The 26886-nt window shown below is 42.6% G+C and overlaps 1 protein-coding gene and 1 long non-coding RNA gene across 2 annotated transcripts in view; both read left to right on the forward strand.

Moving 5' to 3' along the window:
- Positions 1-349: 349 nt before the first annotated feature.
- LOC137089698 (uncharacterized) lies at positions 350-2348 on the forward strand. The gene is made up of 3 exons (XR_010907761.1): positions 350-419; positions 827-923; positions 1928-2348. It is a non-coding gene; the product is annotated as an uncharacterized lncRNA (long non-coding RNA).
- Positions 2349-3889: 1541 nt separating this feature from the next.
- epha4b (eph receptor A4b) overlaps positions 3890-26886 on the forward strand; it is a 182162-nt gene continuing 159165 nt past the window's right edge. The window contains exons 1-2 of the mRNA XM_067452466.1: positions 3890-4093; positions 26481-26545. Of these exons, the coding sequence (XP_067308567.1) occupies positions 4000-4093; positions 26481-26545 (159 nt within the window). The 5' untranslated portion in view covers positions 3890-3999. The remainder of the gene's footprint in view (positions 4094-26480; positions 26546-26886) is intronic.

Consider the following 26886-nt stretch of genomic DNA (forward strand, 5'->3'; position numbering starts at 1 on the left):
GATTGGCTTAATATTGTTATATAACCAAAGCAAAGCGTTTGCATAGAAAAACAATCACACTTTCAAATGAAATAATTAGGTTGCGTGTTCCTATAATAATACAAAATACATTAATATAAAATATATATAAAAGTGCCACTTTGTCTCACTATCTAGTACAGGGGTGGCATTTTGCACCTATGAATGGCTCATATGACTAATTAATTTTAAATTCATGATCAATGAGATTTTTTATTTATGTAATGTTTTAAATCTAGATGGTTTATGTAAATGATGTGTGACTGTGGCGTTTTAATGCGCATGCGCGTTGGACATTCGAATCGCGTTCTTCAAACCACACTGGAGCAGAGTCGCCATGGAAACGGGGACTCGGAGTCAAACGAGCAGCACTTCCTCAGACGCTGTTTTCACTAGTTTAGGTGAGTTTAGTCCCTAAAACCACACAAATAATACACACAACTGTTCCTGACACCTTTCTTACGTTAACTGACACACTTCAATTGAATATTTACTTGATAGAAGTGTCTTCGGGAAAAGTCGGCATCTCAACTGTTTTCACAAGAGGGTAGCTTAAGCTAACGCTATCAATTTGATCGATTGAGCCCTTGTTTATGAGAACTTGAGCTTTAAAATAAATCTTTATGTGAAACTTAAATGTTTTGATAGTTTTGTTAAGGTTTTGCTGCTAATTTGTCAATGGTACGTATCAAAAATCTAAAAGTATACACTGTAACATTACTGTTCATCGATGATGTCAGTTACATGGAGCGCGAAAATTAGCTGCAAACTGGTAAACAAATATTGTAAAAATGTTCTGTGATTTCAGGAGGGACAAAATAACCCATCTACAACAGAGGGGAAGATTCCAACATTTCTGGAGAAAGCTGCTGACAGAGCTGTAAGAAACGGGTGAACTGAGGAAGGTAATTTTAATGCATGTATTTCACATAATATTTGACATAATATCAGCATGATTTTAGTTATTTTCTTTAGCAAAATTATACATATTAAGAAGGCTTTGGCATTCAAAACATAAGTGACAGTGAGCAATATTAAATTAGCAAGTAAACCTAAAAACACAAACCCTGTTTATATTAAAACAGGTCACAAAACTATTGAGTTTTACTGGTATTATCTATAGTGGAGATGAGTGTGATGAGGTTCAGGTGTGAGTAATCAGTATTCGGGAGAGGGAGCGCTGTGATTGGCTGGTGTGAGAACCTGGCAGATTTATAACAAATAGAAATTGAATTTGAATCTAAAATCGTGTTCTGTATTGTTAAAGAATTAGTTCACCCCAAAATTAAAATTTCCTGATAATTTCCATCGGTCATTTACTAAATAAAAAAAAGCATTTATATACCTTTTACCTCAAATGCACGACTTTGATGTTGTTTTCCCACTGCGTATTAAGCCGGAAAGGTCAGTGCTGACCAAGTGCCGAAAAACTCTAACCTCTAACTTTAAAATTGTCCGACATTGTTGTTTTACCTTTTAGTTTTGTAAAGGGTGTTTGATTTAGTCTTTGCACGTTTGTTTTAACACTGGGACGGTACTTCCACATACGTCACACGCGTGACCTTTCCAACGTAATGACGCCACAAAGCCTTACATCAAAGTCGAGCATTTGAGGTAAAAAAGTATATGTTACATGTTTATTTATTTTCTACTGAAGAATGAAAGACATGAACATCTTGGATGGCATTGGGGTGAGTAAAAGATCAGGAATTATCATTTTGGGGTGCACTAATCCTTTAATGTACATTCTTTCTGCTTTGCTTTTGGAGCCATAATAATTTATGGGTTGTGAAAACACTGAATGAATAGACATCATTGTACTTGGACATTATTAAATGGCTACTCGATAGTACAGCAAAGAATTCCTGCTAGCCGTGTGTTAATGTGATGTGTATTCTTCTCCTTTTAGCTCCTACATCCTTTTGGGCTGAAGGTCAAGACAGAACCAAACCAAAGCTGGCCTGTAACCTGCCGGCCTATACGACAGACTTCACACTGACAGCTGCTGGCATGGATGCTGCATCACATGTTTTTGACACTTTTCCACCTAGAATGTATTCGTCCCCCACCAGGAGACTTCATGTCTTCATCTATTGTGAGTGGATATCATTTTAAACATTATTTTTTTTAAAAACACTAATTTCTTCTAATTTTTATTGTGTAGTATATGTATTTTTTCGTAAAAAGAAAAGAAAATTTTAGTAATGTTTTTAAGTAATAAAGTAATGAATTGTTAAGTAATGTTGTTATAATGCTGTTAATTTATGTACAGTATAAATTGCAAACGAATGCTTGTTTTGGGCACATGTTTACAGCTTATAGACATTTTAGTGGAGGAAGATGCTGTGTATTTAAAGGTGCTTTAAGTCATTTTTATTTGTACAATGTTATTTTTGTATATAAATCATTATTACAGTGGATCAAATTGCTATTTTTTTATTCGTAAATTAGCAACTGAATTTTTTAACCATTGCACAGCACCACTTTATCACCAATAATTTACAACTTTGTAGTTTATTATTTTATGTCACATGAGAACACATGCAAGTTTATATTTTTGTTCAGATTATGTAATTTCTGTAATAAAGTTTGTATCATAGAATGGTAACTTCTTTCTGTTGTTATTTTGTAGATGTTTGTTGTAACTTAATTACTTAAATGTACTTCAAGATAATTTAGTAAAACCGTGGTTACACTGTGGTAATACAACCAATTTATGGTACATAATCCATGTTTTTTAAAACCATGTTTACTGCAAAAAACATGGTTGCTGCAGTCATAGTTACAATGGTTTTACTGTAGTATTACTACAATATAACTGTAGTAAAACCATGGTATTAAAACCATGGTTGTTAAAAATACCAGTTACTACAGTAATTAAAACTACAGTTTTACTATAGTATTACTACAATATAACTGTAGTAAAACCATGTTTTTTAATTAATTTTAATATTTTTTTAATTAACCTAACTATAACGACTTCCGCTCTGAGAAACCCGGAAATGTGAAAAGGGTCTAATTCTACTTTTTTTTTCATTCTTACAGTGAACCAAGTATCCAGACATAGTAGCCTTGGTACACTTTGCTATCTTTGCTTTGTCCGAATATGCCTTCCCATGTAGAAAGTAAAGATAGCAAAACCGTGTGTGTGCGTGCGTGTGTGAGAGAGAGAAAGACCCAATTGGATCCAATAAAATCCTGTTAAAATTATCCTAGAATATGTATGTATTGTCTTATAAGACAATTCTCAAAGAATCCTATAGGAATCAAATAAGAATCTTAAAGGACAAGACATAAATTATCCTATAAGATTATTTCTAACGGAATCCTATAGGAATCAGATAACATTTGGAATCTTATTAGAATCCTTTAGGATTTATCCTATGGGATATTTATGTATTATCTTATAAGACAATTCCCAAAGAATCCTATAGGAATCAGATAAGAATCTTAAAGGACAAGACATAAATTATCCTATAAGATTATTTCTAACGGAATCCTATAGGAATGGTTCCAAAATATGATAGAAATTTTTAATGGAATCCTGTACAGATTTCCATTAAAAATCCTTAAGGATTTTTTGACAAGGGCCGAGACGTTTTCTCGTTCCCGCCTAACATAGCTTACTTTGAAAAACATAAACTATCAAACAAAGTGTCACTACAAGTAAAATTACTCAAATTAAGCAGTTTAAAGCCACTCTAAAATGAACTTTGGCAGCTGTCATCGTCTGCGCTTCCTTCAGTTTCTGTGTGGCGGCTGAGATCTTTATCGAGCTCGCGCCTTTAAAAGCACCCGCGCGCCTCCCGCTGTCCTCCGTTTCCCTGGCAGCACGGGATGATTGACACGCCGAGGCTAGTCCCGGACCCTCCCTCTCCTCTCTTCTCCTCTGCTCTCCTCTCCTCACTTGAGCTCTGATCGCGAGCCTCAGTAACTTTCTACAGCGAGAGGGATGCAGCGCGCGCTCAGCGCAGCCTGAAAATGGCAACCCTTTGGATTTATCCGTCCCTTCTTTTCTTTCTCTTTCCCTCCCTCACGCCGAGTCAAGCCTTACGGAATTACCCAGAGAATGAAGGTAAGAGGACTTTGTGTTTAACAAGTAAAGGATAGGGTTAATTGATGGCTGAGGTTTGCGGGAGGCACAGTTTACTGAAGTCCGCTCTGGATTATGTGGTTCCCATAAATCTTGCATAAGGTGAACGAAGGAAGCAGAGTAAAAATAGCAAGTGAATGCGTTTTTATATAGGGTTTAGTGAAATATTAGTGTCCAACATGCCTGTCAAGTAGAACTCGCTCCTGAAGTGTTCCCGGTGGATTGCAGCTGGACGTTCATATTTTACAAAGTGCCAGTGTTTACTGAAAATGATGGCACATGATCACTAGTGTGACTTTTAAAAATTATTATTAATGCACATTTTTGCTAATAGTTTGTTGTATGGCGTATATGAGAATCATTTTGGAACATTTTTAAATATTTAAATTATATTTATATATTTAAAAATGTTCCAAAATGATTTTTATATACGCCATATATATATATATATATATATATATATATATATATATATATATATATATATATATATATATATATATATATATATAATAAAGCAGTACACTAGGGTTCCTCCTATATTGGGAAGTCACTGCAAAAAAGTGCAGCAATGTAAAACAACAACAACAACAACAAAAAACTATTAATAATTGATATTAAAAATATATATTTTTTAAATATTTAAAATAAGCAGTAAACCAGGGTTCCCCTTTTATTGGAAAGCTACAAAACTATATATATCGGTATATATATTGTGGTATTAGAAAGTTATTTAATGTTATATTAAAGTGTTAAAGTGAATTGAAAACATCCACTTGCTATGGATTAAATGCAAATATATAACAGAAAATTAAGAACTTGACAATCGACTCCAGAATGTACGCATGTGTTGTGAGCAATGTGCCGTATGGCAAGCAGGATAGAGAGAACTGAAAGTCTCAATAAGCCTGCTCATTTATCAGTGACCATAAGGTGATTTGTTAATGGTGTGTGCATCTTTCCTATATAGCAGCTTCAATGCACACAAGAAAAATCTGTTCCACAATCTGTTAAATAAATAAATAAAAAATCCTAAAATAGCACGCAAGTACCAGCCACAAGAATGAAAACACACAGAACTGGACAATTTAGCACTTTATTTGGAAATAAATGTAGAATGCTAATTTATGGTTATATTATAATATATATATTTTTTTTTTATCTATGTGTGCCAGAGCTGTGAGTTGCAGCAAATATTTCAATATGGTTAGTTGTTAATTGAGAACTGTGTGTGTGTGTGTGTGTGTGTGTGTGTGTGTGTGTGTGTGTGTGTGTGTGCCCTTGTTTATATTACATTGTGGGGACCAAATGTCCCCCATAAGGATAGTAAAACCTGACATTACCTACATTGTGGGAACCAGCCAGCGGCCCCCACTTTTCAAAAAGCGTATAAATCATACAGGATGAGTTTTTTGAGATGGGTAGGTTTAGGAGTAGGGGCAGTAGGGGGATAGAATGTACAGTTTGTAAGGTATAAAAACCATTATGCCTATGGAAAGTCCCCACAAAGATAGTGAACCAGACGTGTGTGTGTGTGTGTGTGCCAATCAGACCTTATGAACAAGCTTCTTTTTTTTCAGCACAGCTTAGTGTGTCTTAAATGTCAAATGTTGGAATTTGTGTTCAGAAAAATGCGTCCTGGATAGACAATGAAGATAAATCCATCACGATGCATGGAGAGCTTTTGCAATAGTTTCCTATCCCGAGCAGAAGAGTGCAATAACTTTTTTCTTGGTCCTTTCAGTGAATTCAGTCAATTGAAGAAGAAAAAAAGAGAAACAAAAAGAAAAGAAAAATCTGCTTTTCGAATCTCGGAAGCATTTAGATTGCACCATTGCCAACCCTCAAAACCTGAGGAAAATGCCTTTTGTTGGAGGAAAACACATTTGAGTGGATGATGAAACTGTGTTTGACAGTGGAAATAGGAGACAAATCATTTTGTGCCCAATAGAAGGACTAAATAGTGCTTTTCTAGTGGATGGTGTCTCTGTGGCAGTCCGGAGACTGGGAACCGCTTTCGCCCTCGCTCTCTCTCTCTCTCTTTCTCTCCCAGCAGGGCTTGTTCTTCTAGCCTCTTTCTTCTTTAGAATGTTTTCTGCTTTCTCCTGAACCTTCCCCTCTGTTATCGGCCTAATTGGCTGACTTTAGTCGACTGCCCCATGTCATGTTTTAGTAGTAGCATGTGTGTTTTTGTGAGTGTGAGCGGGGTGCGTAACCGCTCATCGAGTGGCTTCCAGCAGCAAAGCACGGTCTCTTCTGCTTTGTCTCTGCTATGCTCCACCGTGCTCTGTGTGACTGTAAATAACGTCTTCTCATCTGGAGGACGCCCGCTGTGCTTGCTCGCCGAGCCGTAAGACTGACCAACGTTTGTTATTTTAAGCCGCAGTGGGAGAGACGGGTGCCATGTTACACTGGAGCAATGTGAACACAATGACACGGGAGTCATTTGCCACATATGGACCAAAATGTGGAAGTCATCTAAGAAGGAATGCGTGAGGTCAGGGGACAGTGAAGTAGCTAATGTGAACAGCAGAGGGCGCCTTGTCGCACTGTTCTTTTGTGAAGCGTTTGTTTTGCGGTGGATCTTAGCACAATTTTGTGAATTTACAAAAAACAAAAACATTCTGTTTTGATTTCATTATATTGGCCAGGCCTTTCAGATCTTAACACTATTATGCCGAGACATCACAGGCGTGTTTTGTAGTTTGAACAAGCACACAACTGGACAGCGATTTAAATGATTCAATCCTAAATTTATAATAAAATAAAGACGAGCTCTGACAGCAGAGGGTTCATACCACCTGCTTGAGAAAGGATTAAATTGAGTCTGATCCGGGTTGGCGAGCTTAATTCGGTTTAATGGCTTAAAAAGAACATTTAATCTTTTTGCTGAACCCCTGGAATGGTCATCGATTTTATGTTTGTTTTTTTCTTCTTCTTATGCTCTGGATTTGTATTCTATACATCTTCCATGGGCCGTTTTTTCTGCTCTGATATTCCTCTCTCTTTCCTCCCTTCTTGCGAGTTTGGGTGACCTGTCCCTGTTGCAGGCTTTCATTTACTGGGCAGCAGGATTAGTGGTTCAGCTTCCCCCCAGGGGAACAGGGTCTGTTTGTGAAGGAGCCTCTGTTCTCTGCCTTTTCTCCAGGTTTAAACAGTCTGGATTAGATTGCCCCCATGGCCAAATGCCTCGGCTAAAACAAGCAAGAGGGGAAAAAAAATCAAGGATTCATGCTCTTTTGATATGTTTGTTTTGCTTACTGCAAGTCAAGATATTCTGACATGTTATGAATTTAAGATCTATCTATCTATCTATCTATCTATCTATCTATCTATCTATCTATCTATCTATCTATCTATCTATCTATCTGTCTGTCTGTCTGTCTGTCTGTCTGTCTGTCTGTCTGTCTGTCTGTCTGTCTGTCTGTCTGTCTGTCTGTCCGTCCGTCCGTCCGTCCGTCCGTCCGTCCGTCCGTCCGTCCGTCCGTCCATCTAGAGCTGTTGGATATATATAGATAGACTTTCTTATTTCTCTGAGGTTGCTTTTGCTTAACATTTAGGGGACATAATGGAGTTCTTAGTATTTCTTTTCATCTCAAACTTTTTCTCAAATTTCTCTGGAGAAAAAAAAAAGAAAAAAAAGAAATGTGTTGCTTTTATACGTTGCTAATGTATAAAACAGTAATATTCATGTGGATATCACATCTCAGATAATCTGGATAAAAATCCAAATTATCTTTTGAGTCCATACATTCGTCAACATATCATCTTTTTATGTTCTACAGAACAAAGAAAGTCATGTTTGGAGAAAGTCATCTTTACCGCTGACGAATTTATTTAAGTTTTTTCAATTTTTCATAGCTACACTATGTAACCTTTCCGTCCGCTAGTGTCGCCTCTTCAAAACAAAGGTGTAGCTTGATGACGGCAAGTTTAAGCGCAGAGTCTTGGGACATGGGGTCTTCACCTCACAGCCGGTGGAAAAGAATAGGGATAGGACTCAGAAATCATCTTCATGGATGTGATTATTAACGTTACTGTAGTATGAAGCAGAGCAGGAACGAGTGTTGAGGGAGCTGAGCAAGGCCGCTGGAGCGATTGAAGCTCAACATACGGCTCGCGAGCAACGGGACTTTTATTTTTATTATGATGGTGACACAGTCGCCGGCACTATTTCCACTTTTCCAGTCATGAGTATGAGGTAACATAGCTCTGTTTATCATATCAGATACATTTAAGTGTGTTTAAAATGATGTCATGACGTTACGCTGCAAAATAAAACGTACTCGGTTACTTTCGTAACCTCGGTTCCCTGAGAGAGAGGAACGAGTATTACGTAAGGGAAAACTCCTTTTCTCGAGAATATGAAGCAAAACTTTAATAAAGGTATCCATGTAAAGCGCAGTGCCGCTGAACGGCCATAGCTCAGCGCGAGGAGCGCTCTGATTGGCCGGGCCACGGCAACTGCATGAACCTATGGTGAGGCGGCTGAGAGGAACGAGCCAATGGGGGGCGTTCCAGAAGCCCGCCGAAAAAAGGTGCTTATATTTGCATACAGGAGGCTATATAAAGCCCTGATTTCGCCATAGGTGTCAGGTTTTTAGATCGACTGAAGCGATACCTGAGAAGCATAAACACGGCACGGAACGTAATACTCGTTCCTCTCTCTCAGGGAACCGAGGTTACGAAAGTAACCGAGTACGTTCCCTTTCGAGAGAGGTTCCTCGTATTACGTATGGGAACACAATGTAAAGCGCCGTGTGTGCTGACTGACCCAGTATACCCAAGCACATGTAAATAACCCCCGAGACACCGAAGAGGCGGCTATAAGGGGGGATGAAGAACCGGAAGAGTCGGTTCAGTTGAACGGCTGATCGGACATAGTCGGATCTTATGATAAATGAAAGTGCTTAAGGACTGATGTGTACAGGCCAAAACTAAAGGCAATCTGTTTACCAGGGTCAAGATAGAGCCTAAATGGAGAGAAGCCCTGCTTGTAGAGCTGGAACCTCCAATTTATAGAATCTGATAAAAGTGGACGGAGAGGCCCAGCCTGCCGCCGCACAGATATCTTCCAAAGAAATGCCACACGACCAAGCCCAAGATGAGGCCATGCCTCTAGTGGAGTGGGCTTTAACGCCTATAGGGCAAGTCAGGTTTTTAGACTCATATGCCAGCGAGATAGCGTCCACTATCCAGTGTGAGAGTCTTTGCTTCGTGACAGCACAACCTTTAGTGCGGCCGCCGAAGCAGACAAACAGCTGGTCCGACTGCCTGAAGGGGGAGGAGCGCTCCAGATACAGTCTCAGAGCTCTGACCGGGCAGAGCAGATTCGCGTCCTGTTCACCCTGAGATACGGGTAAAGGAAGCAGAGTAATAACCTGTGCTCTAAAAGGGGTAGAAAGCACTTTGGGTATAAAACCATGTCTCGGTTTAAGAACAACTTTGGAGTTGTTGGGCCCGAACTCGAGACAGGACGGACTCACTGAGAGTGCGTGTAAGTCACTCACACGTTTAACCGAGGCCAGAGCCAGCAGAAACGCAGTTTTGAATGATAAAAGCTTTATGGTCGCGGTCTGGAGAGGCTCGAAGGGGGGACCCTTCATAGCGTCTAGAACCACCGCGAGGTCCCAAATAGGGACCGAAGGGGGGCGAGGGGGGTTCAATCTCCTGGCCCCTTTAAGAAAACGTACAATGAGCTCACTTTTCCCTAGTGAATGTCCCGCGACCTGAGCGTGGTTAGCTGCTATGGCGGCGACATAAACTTTGAGCGTGGAGGGGGAACGACCCGCGTCCAGTAGCTCTTGGAGAAAAGCGAGCACTTCTGTTATTTCGCATGAGCGTGCGTCGATATTTCGGACGGCACACCAGTTAGAAAACACTGACCACTTCAGAGTATAGAGCCGCCTCGTCGAGGGGGCTCTAGCTTCCGCTATAGTGTTCATAACTCTGTCAGAGAGGTTTTCCGATACCAGTTGATGGGCCATACGTGGAGGGCCCATAGTTCGGGACTGGGATGCCAGATCCCCCCCTTCGCCTGCGTGAGGAGGTCTTTCCTCAGCGGAATGGGCCATGGGGCTGTGTCTGACAGCTGGATCAGATCGGAGAACCACGTTCGGTTCCTCCAGAGCGGGGCTATTAAAAGCACCGCGGATGCTGTCTCCCTGATTTTCTTGATGGTTTGTGGTAGCATCGCGATCGGGGGGAAAGCATACAGCGGGAGACTGGGCCAGACATGGGCCAGGGCATCCCTGCGTTTGGAGAAAAATATTGGGCAGTGAGTGTTGTCTTCTGAGGCGAAGAGATCCACTTTCGCTCTGCCGAAGGTGTTCCAAATTAAGAGAACCGTTTGCGGGTGAAGAGACCATTCCCCTGGGGGAATGGTTCTCCTGGATAACATATCCGGACCCACATTCAGAATACCTGGCACGTGAGCCGCCCTCAGGGAGCTCAGGTTGTGCTCTGCCCATAAAAGGAGATGCTTCGCCATGCGGTGAAGGGAATATGATCTCAGGCCACCCTGGCGGTTTATGTACGCTACCACCGACATGTTGTCTGAACGAACCAAGACGTGGTGGTTCTTTATATGTGGAAGGAAAGCTCTCAGCGATAAGGCGACCGCTTTCATCTCTAGACAGTTTATGTGCAGCCACTTTTCTGTTTCTGCCCACAGGCCAGAGACCGGCTTGCCCTCGTGTAGGGCTCCCCACCCCCGAGTGGAGGCATCTGTCGAGACCACTTTCAACTTCGTGACTGTGCCCATAAGCACGCCCCTCCGATACCACTCTGTCCTCGTCCCAGGAGCCAAAGTTTTGACAACGCTGTGGCTCACTTTGACGGGAAAACGGCCCCATTTCCATGCATAAGGAGGGACATGGGCGCGTAGCCAACGCTGGAGGGGACGCATGTGTAGCAGTCCCAGCCTGAGCACTGACGATGCCGAGGCCATAAGGCCGAGCATTCTCTGAAAGTGTTTCAGGGGAACGCGAGTTCCGGCTTTGAATGAAGTCGCCATGTTCTGGACGGATAGCGCGCGCTGTGACGTCAGCCGCGCGTTCATGAGTCTCGAGTCTAGAACAAAGCCCAGAAAAGATATCTTTTGAGTGGGTGACATCGAGCTCTTGGCGATATTGATCCTGAGACCCAAACAGTCTAAATGGTTGAGGAGCCAGGATCTGTGTGTTAGTAGTTCTGCTCGAGACTGGGCTATCACTAGCCAGTCGTCGAGGTAGTTGAGCACCCGCATCCCTTTCAGCCTGAGCGGGGCTAATGCCGCGTCCATACATTTCGTAAACGTGCGGGGCGCCAGGGATAAGCCGAATGGCAGGACCGTGTACTGATAAGCCTGCCCCTCGAAGGCGAATCTCAAGAATGGCCTGTGGTGGGGGGCTACCTGCACATGAAAGTACGCATCTTTCAGATCTATCGTGAAAAACCAGTCCCCAGGGCGAATGTGCGCGAGGATCTGTTTCACCGTTAGCATTTTGAACGAGCGAGTCATTAGAGCTTTGTTCAAATGCCTTAGATCTAGGATGGGCCTGAGCTCTCCGTCCTTCTTCGGAACGAGAAAGTATCGGCTGTAGAAGCCCGACTCGCTTTTGGAAGGGGGAACGGGCTCCACCGCTCACTTCTTTACCAGTTTCAAAATCTCGGTGCGAAGCACGTGACTGACGCTGCTTCTCACCGAGGTCTCGACCACGGCGCGAAAGCGCGGGGGCCTGCGAACGAACTGTAGCGAGTAGCCCCTTTTTACTATGTTCATAACCCAATTTGATACCCCGGGCATGGCTTGCCAGGCCTGAGCCCGACACGATAGCGGCTGGAGCCGGCGCGGATAAGGGTCGCCTACTAGAGGGAACTCGGTAGCGCTGCCATTTTGTGCTTGAGACATAGAGGGGGTAGTGCTTATGTGTGGCGGCGTGCACTGTGGAGTGGGCGCCGGGACATTTATAGCATGGGTGGGAGGGGTGAATGAGTGTAGGAGTGCAGACTGATGTGTGGGCACATTTACTACAGAGAAAAAGCTCTTTTTGAGATTTATTTGGGTCGCCGTGATAACGGCGTTTGTGTGCAGGCGAGTGCGTTTGACAACGGGCTCGTTGGCTGCTAAACTGAGGTCGGCAGTCACCTGGGTGCAGGGAACTGGGAGACCGGGAGGGAGAGATGGGGGTCCGGCCGAGGCGAGACCTGACCATCTCCTTTTTATCCCTGCGGCTAGGACGGCTTCGGAGGCTCGGGGTTCAACACAATCCTGGGTCGAGGTCCCCGGCGTTCAGGCCGACTGCTGCGGTTCGCGGAGCGGGAACGTTGGCGCGGTCCAGAAGAGGAGCGAGGCCGGGAAGGTGGCTCTGCCGGCTTAGCGGGTTGAGAAGGCGGGGGTCTACCTCGAGAGCGTCCCTGGCCTGAAGACGAGCTGGAGCGCTTAGGCAGGAAATGCCTCATAGCCTGCGAAGCCTTCTGCGCTTCAGTGAAGCGCTCCGCGAAACCCACGACTGACGGGCCGAAGAGACCGGTAGTGGAGATGGGGGCGTCCAAAAAGGAGGCTTTGTCCGCGTCCTTCATCTCGGTCAAATTCAGCCAAAGGTGCCTCTCTAAGACCGTCAGGTTAGCCATATTTTTCCCGATGGCTTGTGCAGTGGCTTTAGTGGCGCGAAGGGCCAAGTCCGTCGCACTGCGGAGGTCCTTCAAAACATCGGAGTCGGGGACAGACTCATCCAAGGAGCGGAGAAGTCTGGCCTGGAACACCTGAAGGACAGCCATGGTGTGAAGGGCCGCGGAAGCCTGGCCAGCGGAGGCATATGCCCGGCCAGCGAGAGCAGAAGTGGTGCGGCAGGGCTTGGACGGGTGCTGAGCCCTGGACTGCCATCCTCTGGAGGAGGAGGGCGGGCAGAGGTGCGCGGCGACAGCCTCCTCGAGGGGTGGAAGAGACTCATAGCCTTTTTCCTTAGCGCCGTCGACAACGGAGAGCGCTGGGGAGAAAGCGGATCTGGCGCGAGCAGAGTAGGGCGACTTCCACGACTTCGTAAGCTCGTCGTGTACCTCAGGGAAGAAAGGCGCGGGCTTCTGAGGAGAAGAGAGGCGGCGGCTTTCCAGGAACCACTCGTCCAGTCTGCTGCGCGTTGGCTCATCGGGCTGGGACCACTCGAGCCCGAGGTCTTCCACGGCCCTGGAGAGCACGCGGATGAGTTCCGCGTCGACGTTAGATTTGGCGCTCGTGGCGGTCTGCGTCGAAGCGGGGGGCTCCGAGACAGAAGCTGACCACTCGCTACCAGAAGCGGCTGTGGAGAGGCTGTCCTCATCATCCTCTGGCGACGGGCCACCGAAGGAAACCGAACAGGCCGCTGCATGAGAGGGACGCTGTTCCTCCTGGGTGAAGGTGACCGGCGATGGCGAGGCACGCGGGGAGTCATCCGGCGTGCAGTCGCCAGACCGTTCCGGCAGCCTCTGGTCGCGGCGTTTCTTGCGGCGCGGCCCAGCGGCAGGAGGAGGGACCTGGTCGAAGGTGGCGAGGCGAGCCCGAAGGGTCTGCAGCGCCATCTCATCGCACTCGGGGCAGCCGCCCTGAGAGAGTGCGAGCTGCGCGTGGTCCCGTCCAAGGCATGCCACGCAGATGACGTGACGGTCGCCGCCAAGGAGAGGAGCTCTGCAAGAGCCGCAGGAAATGCGAGGCATTTGAAACAACGCCCCGCGCTCTTTTAGGAGAAGAGAGTATAAAAGGATACGATCGCCGGATGGCGTAGCTGGAACGGCAGAGAAGGCGGAGAGGGAGTCCGTCGTCCTCAGCTGCAGGTTCCGCTGGTGCCTTTTCGACGGCGGTTGCTTCTTCCGGAGGTCAGCGAAGGTATCGCTGAAGGAGATAAAATCTGACACCTATGGCGAAATCAGGGCTTTATATAGCCTCCTGTATGCAAATATAAGCACCTTTTTTCGGCGGGCTTCTGGAACGCCCCCCATTGGCTCGTTCCTCTCAGCCGCCTCACCATAGGTTCATGCAGTTGCCGTGGCCCGGCCAATCAGAGCGCTCCTCGCGCTGAGCTATGGCCGTTCAGCGGCACTGCGCTTTACATGGATACCTTTATTAAAGTTTTGCTTCATATTCTCGAGAAAAGGAGTTTTCCCTTACGTAATACGAGGAACCTCTCTCGAAAGGGAACCGAGGTTAATGCAGATGTGATGCAATTGACAGGCGACTCCCTCAGATGTCCCCGTTTCTTGGTTAAAATAGCAATTTTCTCACAATTTACAAATTGTTGGAAACATTTGGGATATTTTAAGAACGGAACAAAATATTTAACACTAGCCTGGTGGTTTTTGGATATTTTACTTCAAAAATCCAACACAGGGCACCTTTAATTTCTTTGAGATCTTTTCGAAAACTCTTGACTAGTTGTATTTGAGATTAGGACATTTCTCATAGGAGACTATAGATCTATTTATTGATTATGCTTGTTAGCTATGTAATTGGAACGGGAATCATAATATATATATTATTCTATGATTAATCACATCAGTGTAATTGGATTGCTTTTATCACCATCATTATTTTGTTCATGACCTTGAGCTGACGTAGACATTGATTGGCCGCCCCACAGTACCGATTCACCTCTATTACTGGGATTACTGATGGCTTTGCGCTGTGGGTCGCACACCAGTGTGCAATCATAAAATAAGACCTTTGAGGGCCTCTTAATTTCCCACCATATACACTATTATCACCAGAAACGACCAAAGGCTGAGGGCAAATGATTTTCTGGACATACAATGGCTCAAGCCAGATAATGGATTGCCAATAGTATTAACAATGAAATTAAAATCGTTGAAAAAGGTAGGGGTAGACGTATAGCTATTGATTTTAGGACATCATCACCAGCCTTGATTTTTGGACAACGGCCTGCAAACTGAATGAATTGCCAGACTGCAGGATATAAAGAGATCATTTTACGTGATCAGTTGTTTTGCTTGAGCCCGGGTCGTTGTTTGGGGTTCTGTCTATTGTTTTTGTAAAGGAACCCTTCCTGTGACATGCCGGGTTGGTGACCTATATTCACTGGGATGCCCTCTGTTCTGAGGGCACAAAGCATTGGCCTGTCAGCTACAACTACTTGTGTCTCCAACAAATGAGCCGAACTGTCCCCCCTTTTTAGCTCGATCGCGCTTTCCTTTCTGTTTCTACAAATTAACGCCTCTGACACTCATGTTCAGCTACCGGTTCTCTCACTGGAAGCTCATTAGCAGGCTAGTCAACACAATGGAGCCCGACTCTAAACGTCACGCTGCGCGCTCCGCTCTCCCCACGGTCTCTCCGGGTCCCAGTCTTGACCTTTTATTTGTTTTAATTGAATTCATCTGCCTGCCTTTGGCCTCGGATTCTGCCTTTTTTGTGCAGTTTGGAGAGGCGATTGTGCTCGGGAAATCGCCGTCTTACCGCGGCACTAAACAAACAGCAGGGCTTTTCAATTTGCTCGGCTCTGTGTTATTGACCGGGTGAAATCTCTCTCTGCCTCCGTCCCGTATGCTTCGAGTCTGTTTTCTGTTTGTGGGCTGTTTGCTCAGCTCGTCTGCGTTGGCTCCCCCTGTGTGATGGGTCAAACGACGGCTGGATTTACATTTCGATGCAATGCGACCCTGCCACCGACTTCTCCCCGCTCACCCAAGGAGCATCTTTTTTCAACAGCCAAAACCAACATCCTGCTCCGGACTGCCTGCTTCCCGGGTCACTCTGATATCACAGGCTGTCTTTGTGACCTGATCCAGTCTTATGCGGTTCTTGAGATGGCACTTTAGACGGTCAACACAGTGATAAAAGAGCTGTAATTTAAGTAATGCGCCTCTTAACTGGAAAATAATACAGCCTGGTCATGTTTTAAAGATGGGGTAGCATTTTTTTGTAGGGAAAATAGTTAAAATGATACGATAATGTACCACAAAACTATTGGTGGTCACAAGTAAGTGCACTGAAAATGGATGGACTGAGGTCTGTGAGAAGATGATGGTGAAAATTAATTCTCGCTTTCCTTTTCAGATTTAGGTTTTAATGTCATATAAGACCCACTTCTACAACCACAATGAATGTGACAGAAACATTATTAGTTCTTGAACAATGACACGGAAGTTCTAAGTAATTTATTTTAATATTTAATTAAATCAATTAATTCAGCAGTTAAAAAAATATATATATATATATATATATATATATATATATATATATATATATATATATATATATATATATATATATATATATATATATATATATATATATATATATATATATATATATATATATAATTATTTATTTATGTTTTTATGTATTTTACAATTTGGGCTACATCTGTTAAAAGAAGTTCACCCAAAAATGAAAATTTTGTCATCATTTACTCACCCTCAAGTTCTTCCAAACCCGTATGGATTTCTGTTTTTCTACTTAACGCAAAAGAAGATATTTTGAAGAGTGTCTGTAAAAGGGAACAGTTGATAGACCTCATGAACTTTTTTTCCCCCATACTATGGAAGTCAATGGGGTCCATCAATGATTTGGTTACCCATATTCATCAAAATGTCCTATTTTTGTTCAGCAGAAGAAATACATTTGTACAGGTTTGGAAGAACTTGTTTGGGTGAGCCAGCCTATCCATTTGAGTTAAATATTTATCTGAAATGCATTCATCACAAATCAAGGATACTCAGATTTGTGAATGGAATCAAACCTTTTCCATCTAGCAGCCAGGTCATTATGGGAATATTTGTGGTCTTTTTGTTCAGTCCGTGTAGAGCCTGATGGCCAGTGGGAAAAGGCAGAGGAAAATGAGAATGAAAGAGATGAAAAGGAGAGGAAAAGAGTGGTCATTGTCTGAGGGCTTCATTCTCCATGCACTCTCCAGGCCGGGGCTGATGTTGGCAGCACAATAGCAGGATGACCTGGCAGCTGATGGGGGAAAAAAGAGGCAGAATGGAGATGTGTTTGTGGGAAGGATTTGTATGCCAATGAGCTTTAGCCTGGACTGACTGAAAGTCTCTCTCTTTCTCTCTCAGTCACTCACACTCTTTTATTTTTCAGCTTTCTCTCACTCTTTCCCTCCTGTGGCCAATTTGGTGCCGAGGGACTTGAGGATGCTGTCATTCAAAAATCTTGTCTTCTAAAGCTTTGTGTTCCCGTGACTCCAAGCTTTGTCCTCCTGTGTGATTGTCAGAGTGCATGTGTGTGTGCGTCGGCGAGTGTATTCAGTTTTCCTTCTCTCATGTCCTCAGTTTTGTGTGTGTCAGTGCTCGTCTTGGTTTGCCCAGCTCTAAATAAATTCTACAGTACTTTCTTGGGGCAAACAGACACCCCCTTTCTTTATAATTTACACGATATTCCCTCAGTGTGTTATGAAGCCAGATTGAGAAAAAAAAAATTAAATTAAGAACATTTACATTATAATTCTATAGCACACATTGTTCTGTGGAGCACCTAAAGGGGAATTGTGGTGGACAAAAATGAGATGGAAGGAAAAATAATAAGCTAATGCTTTTGTGTCCTCTCGCAAATGTGTTGTGTTCCCCTGAGGAACCTTGCGTTCATTTACAAAACATTTGCCTTCCCCAATAAACTTTGCATTTGCTCACAAATCCTTTTGAGCTCTTTGTGTGGAGTTGTGCGGACACAAAGTTTGTGCGGACACAAAGTTTGTGCGGACACAAAGTTTGGAATGCAAAGCGTTGGAGAGAGAATGCTAAAGCGGTGACTTTTAATTTTTCCTTCCATCTCATCGCAAATATATTGTTCCAATTCATATTTATATAATATAGAGAACTACATTTTATATTGTATATAATTATGCACCAATTTTACTCTTAAATTGTTTCTTGAGCATATTAGAATATCACACCATCACACATTTGGATGCGGTTAATTTAATGTATGAAATCAAGAATGAAAACAATTAGTAAAAATATAGAAAATAGATCAAATGTATAGAAAATATAAGTGTTAAATACTTATAAAAAACTATTATAGAAAATTACAATGGTATCTCACAACCTATTTGAACGTATTTGTACAAGGTGGCGAATTCGTATGAATTCGTACGACCTCACTCGCATAAATTTGTATGATTTGTCTAAATCGCAGTGACGGGTAGGTTTGGGGGCGGGGTTTGGGGTAGGTAATTCATATAAAATCATATGAATTGGGCAACTTGTCAAATACGAAAAATTTAGCAAAAAGTGTACAAATTAGCAACATCGTAAAATACGTACGGAATGCCGTGAGATCGGGTTGAAAATTAAGCATTGATGTTATCTTTAATCAGGCAGATGCCGATTGAAACACTAACTGATAAAGGGCCCTATCTTGCACCCAGCACAATTGACTTTGTACTCCGACGCATGTGTCATTCCTATTTTGCACCCGCGCAAAGCGCACTTTTCCCTCCACAGAAGCACGTCGCTAAACTATTGAAAGAACTTGCGCTCCCTGGGCGGTTCAGCACAAAAAAGGAGGCGTGTTCCGGTGCAAACAATCCCTGGTGCTATTTTGCTGTTCCATTAAAAAATTGCGCCACTGACCAGAAAAAACCTAGTCTAAAGTCAGTGGCGCGTTGCGCGTTGTTCATTATGCTATTTTAAGGGCGCATGCTTGACCATAATGTTAAGCGTGCACAACACGCATTTGCTCATGTAATCTACACAGATGCAACAGTTATTTTTGCAAATCATAAATTGTTACACTAAAAAAATATGAACACATGAGATGACGGAAATCATTGTGGTGTGCCACGAAGATGTGAAAAAATAGGCATAAATCTAGCTTACAAATTATTCAGGCTAATTGTAGTAATTAGGCTAAGGATCAGACCTGTTTGCCCAATAGTGGCAAGACATATATGTTTCTCCCATCCCCATACAACACACCTTCTCTGTCTTTCACTGCTCTTACAATAACATCAGTCTCCTCAGCTGTGAACCGCTCCTGGCGTGCGCCTGGTAAATATGCCATAATAATAGCAATCCATAATGGAACTTGCGCACCTGCTTTTAAAGGGAATGTGGGATGACGCTCTGATTGGTTTATTCCAGTTATGCCCAAACCACACGTATGAATAATGAAGCTACTTCAGCCCAACGCATTTTAGATTTGCGCCGGGCGCAAGAGCCATTTATCCCGCCGGGAAAATAGCAACAGCGCTGAGACCCGCCCACAAAGTTACTTGCGCTTCGAGCTTTGACACTTGCGTTTCAGATCGTTAAAATAGGGCCCAAAGTCTTTTCTGATGACTTTGTGTTGCCATGTTTCTACAGTAGCCCTAAATGGACAAACTGCTCTACAGAGCGCTAGCTACTCTCTGCCGTCTCAGACGATGACATCTTTGTCCTGTGTCGGACACCGTAGCTTCTCTATGTGCTTCGAAAGTGATATAGTCACTGATATATCAGGCATCTCTTTCTAATATGCTTTTATATACCTCGGTCCAAGCCAGCTGCGAGTTTGGAAGAGGAAGCAGTCTTTTCCATATGCTTTTGATGACTTTGGCTCATTAGGGATGCAGCCCATGTTGCTGGTAGCTGCTCGCAGGTACACTGATTTGGCTCTCAGCAGTGATTATGTGCTCACTAATGTGCCATTGGCTGCCGAGTGACCCAGCGTGGAGAGGGCTGACCGAACCGCACCGACTCCAGCATTCCTTAATATCTTACTGTAGCAAGATGCACAAATCTTCAATTTCCCCCTTGCTGCACCCCTGTACCTCCTTGTTACCACGACAACACCCTGGCCCCTGCCACCGAGAGCGTAACGAAAGACCTTAAGCACCGTTGATGGCCTCATTCAGATGGAGAAATCCATCAGAGAGGATAAAAGTTGCGTGTGTGTGCGCATGTGTGTGCACTTTTGTATTTCATCTGTATATAAACTTTGTTTTGAGACCTAATGTATTCTATAGCTAGGCTGTTGCAGTACATCTTTTGATCTTCATATCGATTCTGTTTTTTAGTGAGCAACCTATATATTCATACCTGTGACAAAGCGTGTGCTTTTTGGCTGCCGTCCGCATTATGAAGTCGGGCGGCTCTGCCCAAGGTATTGGAAGAGATGGCAGGGCGTTTGATTGCTGGCAGGTAGATTAAAGCAGCTTTTCCGCCGGGATTAGAAAGCGAAAGAGGATGGAAGTGGAGATCACAGCCAGAGGAACACTGAGCTCTCCCCACTCAAAGCGTCTGGAATCACCTCTGGCCTGGACTCAAGCACTTCAACAGCAGGCGAGAGCATCATGGGGATCTGGATAAAGAGAGAGAATGAGAATAATAAGAGGAACAGGCTTGGTGTTGGCTCAATTTCTGGATGCTTGCGGATACGGCCAGTGATTGAGCGAGTGGAATTGAGTTTGCAGTGATGCCAGATGACAGCCAGAGAATTTAGTAGAAAGCATGAAGATTACAGAAGAATTCAAAGCCCGTGAACAATATTTACTTATATTAAAAAAGATTGAAAATATGTGCTTAGAAAGGCTGCATTTGATCAAAAATACAGTAAAAACTGTAATATCACATACAATTTAAATGTACCATTTTCGGTAACACTTTACTTGAAGGGGTGTGCATAAGACTGACATGACACCTTCATAATCATGACATGACACGTGTCATGAATATGAAGGAGTTTTTATGCATGTTTATGACAACTGTCATTAAGTGTCATTCGCTTAATTATGTCATTTTTAATGCAATGATGGCATTTCGGAGTTGTCTTTGTTATGACAACTTGACATAAACCAATACATCATAACCTGTCAGTGTCTTTGTCATGACAACTTGACATTACCAAGACAACATAACCTCAATAGAGCGGAAGGTCCTTGTATGGGCCGTACGGGCTCTTCTCCCGGAAGGGTGCGCGTGCGCGTGACTGAGGCGATAGAGCAAATGCACCCCCACAAACACTGCTCTCAGGTGCAGATCCAGTCGTCCGTACAACACTGTTCACCACGCCGCGCTCCACTTTATTCCTATGGGTGATGTCAAGCGACTTCAACGCTTCAGCACAGCATTCCGGGAAGGCAGCGCTGCATTTGAACCGATTTGAACGCAGAAATGACGGGAAGCTTCACAACATTGCTTTAGTCGCGCCGCAAAAGTGGATCTACACGGTCACTGCTATCACAGGACTTCACGAAATCAAAAGTTACCAAAGAAGTGTGTTTTTGATGGAGCGGTCCCAGCGATAAAGGTTCGCGGTTGTGCTTTAGAAGCAGGCGGTGAGTAAAACTGCTTCAAATGTCTGTGTTGTTGGCTATCGTCGCGCAAGTAAACATCAGTAAACAACACAATCATGTATAACGTTAGTTAATTTATCAATGGAGCATGCGACCTATGGTGTGTGTTTAAATACATTAGTTTAGCTGACCAATATAGGTGTCCGTTTGTTTATTGTAAAACCACCCCAAACATAAACCTAGCGTTCTCACAAAGCGTGCTTCGTCATTCAAATGCTCTAACAGTTACTCCATTGTTGTTCAATGTATAACGTTACACTAGTCTGACGTGCAAAACCGTTTTGCTTGCTACTGCTAAGGTTTAGTCACATACAATAGTCCATAAACCAAATCATGTCCTCATAAACTGCGAGTAAACACACACAAATGTTGACAGGCCGCTAAATACAGTACATACCACAGAGACGGATGTCCTGCTGTTGTTGCTTCCCCTGTTCAATTTATTTCAGCCTCCGAATTTGATTCTGGATCATATATGTATTAGTTGAATCTGATTTAGGGTAGCGTTTTCTTCTCCACGCTTGAGGACGTCATCGCTTTGTGTGCACTCTTCATTCTTTAGCTCCGCCCACACGATACGCCTCCAGGCGCTCGTTTTTTTTCGGAAAGACTCGGTACAGCCTATATTTCTTTTATAAATATAATAAAACGAAAGACTTTTCTGAGATATGAAGGATGCAAAACTACTCTATAGGTACTCAAGATTAACATGAGATTGACTGAAACTGAGTGTTTCACCCAGCGCTATTGTTGTAGCCTGACAAGCCAGACTCACATCAAGATGTTTGGTCTGTAAAACTCACCATTGACAGGGCTCAATCCAAGGGGCGGGATAAACGGTTGTCTTTCAAAGTCCTTCTGCACGCGATAGGATAGCGCTACAACCAACCAGAGCAACGAAGGTGAAGCAGAGCTACTTGACAGATTAAACTTTCGCCGTTTCTGGTCGGCAAAACTCAAACACATCTTCCCTTCTTAAGAATGACTTCAGTGCCGTTCTGTTCTTTTCTCAGAGAAAAGCTTAACTCCAAGTCTTCCAGAGTCGCGGTCAAAGCTGATTCGAAAGACCGCCGTTCGCCAGTTTCTGTGTTTACTAGAAGCCCGCAAGCGCAACTCGGCCTTAATTATGTTAAGCCCCGCCCACCGAATCTATACACGATGGGATTGGCCCGACCAGAGTTTGGCATTTACAGCTCAGAAGTGTATTGAGAGTTGCTAGATGAGAGTTGCTAGAGGGCAGATTAGATTTTCTGCCGCTAGGGTGCGTCTAGATTTCTAGGCTAGTAGTTTTGTGTACAATATTATAATTCAATGAGACATACATAAATGTGCTGAAGTTTAATTATTTAAATATTTACAAATAAAAAAACAAAAAACCTGTATTAGCCATTTGTGACAAGCTAATATTTTAAGCAATTCATGCAATCTAATTGCTGCTAGTTTGAACAGCCCATTATCATCCAATGTCGATAATCTCAAAATGCCCAAATGTCAGCCGATTTGTCAGCCTGGCTTCTAAGACTCATTTCATGTATATCAGACAATAACAAATATTTTCCTCTCCCTATGATTCCTGTGGAGATTCACTAATGCAAGCGACTAAAAGTGCAACAGATCAATGGATTATGATAAAAGTGTTGTATTTAATGATTTATCACAATAAAATCCTGGAGTGGACTCTATCTCGTCTCCGGGGCGTCCTGTTCCAGTAACATGGTCCCATAGTTTTTCCGCTTTTCTTCCCCATGTGAAAACGCTGCCCACCGATGATAATCGATAAATGAGCATGCCTGTTTGAAACCAAACCCTGTGAAGGGCCCATGCAGTCTGCTCCGAGCAGACAGCAGCAGTGATCATGGGAAAATGATTAGAGAGAAAACTTTATGTTCGCAGATATATCAGACCCATCAAAAACACAATGATAAGTGTGTTTGAGGTGAGGCGAGATATGAATCTTACTGTAAAGTGTTTTGCTGGGTTTAATCTGGTATTGGCATTGATGGTGTTTTGTGTCCAGTTGTATTGGTTGATGAATATGAGCTGGACAGGGACACAAATGGCCAAGTGGGAACTTCATGTCAAGTGAGAGTTACACGTTTGGAAGGAATTTACTTCTCCAGAGACAGAAGCAGAATGAGAAAAGAAGAGTGTGAAGGAATCAGAAAGAGAAAGAGAAAAACCTTGAAGATCTATCTATCTATCTATCTATCTATCTATCTATCTATCTATCTATCTATCTATCTATCTATCTATCTATCTATCTATCTATCTATCTATCTATCTATCTATCTATCTATCTATCTATCTATCTATCTATCTATCTATCTATCTATCTATCTATCTATCGCATTGCTCCATCGTTCTATCCATTGTTTTATAGATTGCTCTATCTATCGCTCTATATCTATCGACATGACAACAACAGCAACAACAACAAAACTTTGTCAATGCAAAACTATACCTTTGCTATTCTAGAATGACTATCTTTGAGTTTCTTTCAACTTCAATTCATGTTAATTCCATTTCATCACATTCCATTTGAGTTGTGTTTACGAAACCCTCAGAGCAGAAGTGCGAAGTGTGGTGTTTAGTTAAATAAATGTCTGTTTTTTTTGTTTCACCCCTCAGGCTTTATCAGCAGTTATTTGAGTAATTGATTATAACAGTCATCAACCTGTGTTATCTGCATTATTGCTGCCTTCCTCTTTCCCCCTCTGCCATTTCAGAATTGTTTATCCTGCTTTAAAGCATCCAGATTAGAGGTTCTCATCCACACGGTGGTTGTATTGGGTCGGATTCCGCCCTCTATTAGCCGCTGTGCTATTAAAGACATCAATAATCAGTAGGTTTAACCAAACGGAGACCACAGAAAGGCTTTTTATCCATTGTGTGTGATTTTAAAGAGTGACCTTTCCTCTGCGAAAAGGGTACCTGTTTACTGAGCAAATGGTCTCGGCAAATACTCCGACACACTTTCGCGGCAACTTTATTTACAAATGTCACCGTCACCGGGGCGTAATGTGTTGCATCAGGCGAAGGGCTCTTTAGAAAAGCGCTCCTCATCAATCCAGAGGATTTAGATGGAGGCTGGAGAGAGGAGGAGGAAAGGGGGATTATTCAGAACACTCTTTTTAGACTTTAGGCTATAAATAGTTTAATTTCTATATACTATAATTTAATTTACTTTTTAATTGTTTACTCCAACTATTAAACAGAATTATGTCTTTATTTTTTTACACTAAAACCACGAACTTATTTTTAAATGTTCGTTTTCTACCCGTCTTTGGCCTTTAGAACTAAAAAAGCTATTTTGCTACTGTACCTTAAGAATATTTATGTAATTTACCTTTTTTATGATCAGCTAACCTTTTTGCATGTGAAATGAGTAATGGACATTCCCAGCTCGCTGTATAGTTGTTTGGACATCTTATGTGTGCTGTGCAGAATGTGCGTTAGAGCAGATCCTGCTCACCGCTTAAGGATTACAGTCAGTCTGTAAGAAAATATTTATGAAACATGACTCCATTAATCTTACACCAACACTGCACTGTCGCTATAAATCAAACATCCCACTCCACTTCATACACAACGGCTAAGGATATACCTTGGTCATATTCTCTATCTTTTTACCTTTTGTTTGACCGAAAAAGATTGACTTTCCAGAGGATGAAAGACAAACAAGGCCATTAAACCACTTAAGACCAGCATGCCAATAACTTGCATGATTGTGTGCTATGTCAAACACACCGTGCTCAGCATTTCTTTATGCAAATGTACTGAAGTATTGACTGGAAGAAGTGATTGTCTGTCTGTCTGTCTGTCTGTCTGTTGTTTTATATATATATATATATATATATATATATATATATATATATATATATATATATATATATATATATAATCTAAAGGTGCAGTGTTGAAATTTTAGTGGCATCTAGTAGCGAAGTTGTGAATTGCAGTCACCCACCGCTCACCCCTCCCTTTCGAAGCACATGGTGAAACTATGGTGCCCGACACAGGACAAAAATGTTGTCGTCGAAGACAGCGGAGAGTGACTAGCGCTCTGTAGAGAAGTTTGCCCATTTATGGCTACTGTAGAAACACTGCGGCGCAAAATTGTGGCTTCACTGTAAGGGGACCCGCAGTGTATGTCGATAGAAATGGCTCATTCTAAAGTAATACAATTATAATGGTACATTATGTAAAGTCTTTATACACCACTGACAACAGTTATGTATATCATATTGCATTTATGTCCATACATCCTCATAAATACTACACAACCCACCTTTATATGTATAGTATAAATATATGACATTTTAATGGTCGTTTTGAAATCTGATTTTGTTCATTTCAGTTGTGTGACGTCACTGTGATCAAATCTAGTCAGTGTTTTGATCATTTTTGCTTTTTCAATTCTCTCTTATAATTCATGAAATGTAGAATTGAAATGTACTGTAAAACATGGTTTGCAGCTCTTTATCAAATTATCCATAGCTATATATTTTCCTCAGGGTGAAAACACAACATCAGAGATGATTAAAAATTAAAAAGCAATCGATGCCAAAACCTGATTTTCCCAGGAATGTAGATCATAACAGAAAAACACAGTTTGCCAACCTCCATGTGTGGGGGAGAGAGACTAGCATAAGAAATTAAATAGCCTCTTAGATGGTTTGTTGACCCATTCCCCTTGGCATATACACACATGCTCATACATACTCCAGAAATGAAAATGAAAACCATCAATACAGCGATCGAGGGCAAACGTTGTCTTGCTGGTAATGCTGTGTAAGACATGAATGTGTTTTTATTGATATATCAGATTTACAAAACAGTCTTTCCCTCATAATGGGTTCCCAGCATTGGGTTTCGCAGCTGGATGAACGAGGGCATTGTGGGAGTGATTTAAACCGCGGGGCTAGACTCTCGTCCCTCAGGCTACGGACCTGATTGTCTGCAACTGCTCTGTGATTTACTTGCCAAATATGCAATCTCATCTAACCAGTTTGTTTTGCTCACAATATGTCACGAGGTTGAGTGAACTTTAACAAATCATTACTTTTTTCTCTCTCCCCCGTGCGCTCTTTTTCTTTCTCTACTCCTTTCTTTCTCTCTAGTTACATTGCTGGACACTATGTCTGCTCTGGGAGACCTTGGCTGGGAGGCCTACCCAGCTGAAGGGGTGAGTAACACAACCAATCAAAATCAAGACACAAACACACAAGCCCACACAAACCTCTGTAATCAATTCTGACTCTTGCAACCAGCCAAAATTATGGTGCGTTTTGTCTCGGCGCTTGTTTTACACAAAATGTTTTGAACCGTGCAGGGACAACCTTTTTTAAATTAAAATGAATCTATGCTCTAGGGCTCCGACACACTTTTGAACCCCTCTAGCATATTTTTCCTATTTGAACATATTTTTCCTTTTTTTATTGAAACATACTTTCTTTTTCATTGAGCAGAACTCTAAACTAAGCCACGTTTTTACTGTACATTATGAGGTTGTGATGTCATCTGAAA

The sequence above is a fragment of the Pseudorasbora parva genome, chromosome 9 (genome assembly GCF_024679245.1).
Source record: "Pseudorasbora parva isolate DD20220531a chromosome 9, ASM2467924v1, whole genome shotgun sequence".
Taxonomy (NCBI): domain Eukaryota; kingdom Metazoa; phylum Chordata; class Actinopteri; order Cypriniformes; family Gobionidae; genus Pseudorasbora; species Pseudorasbora parva.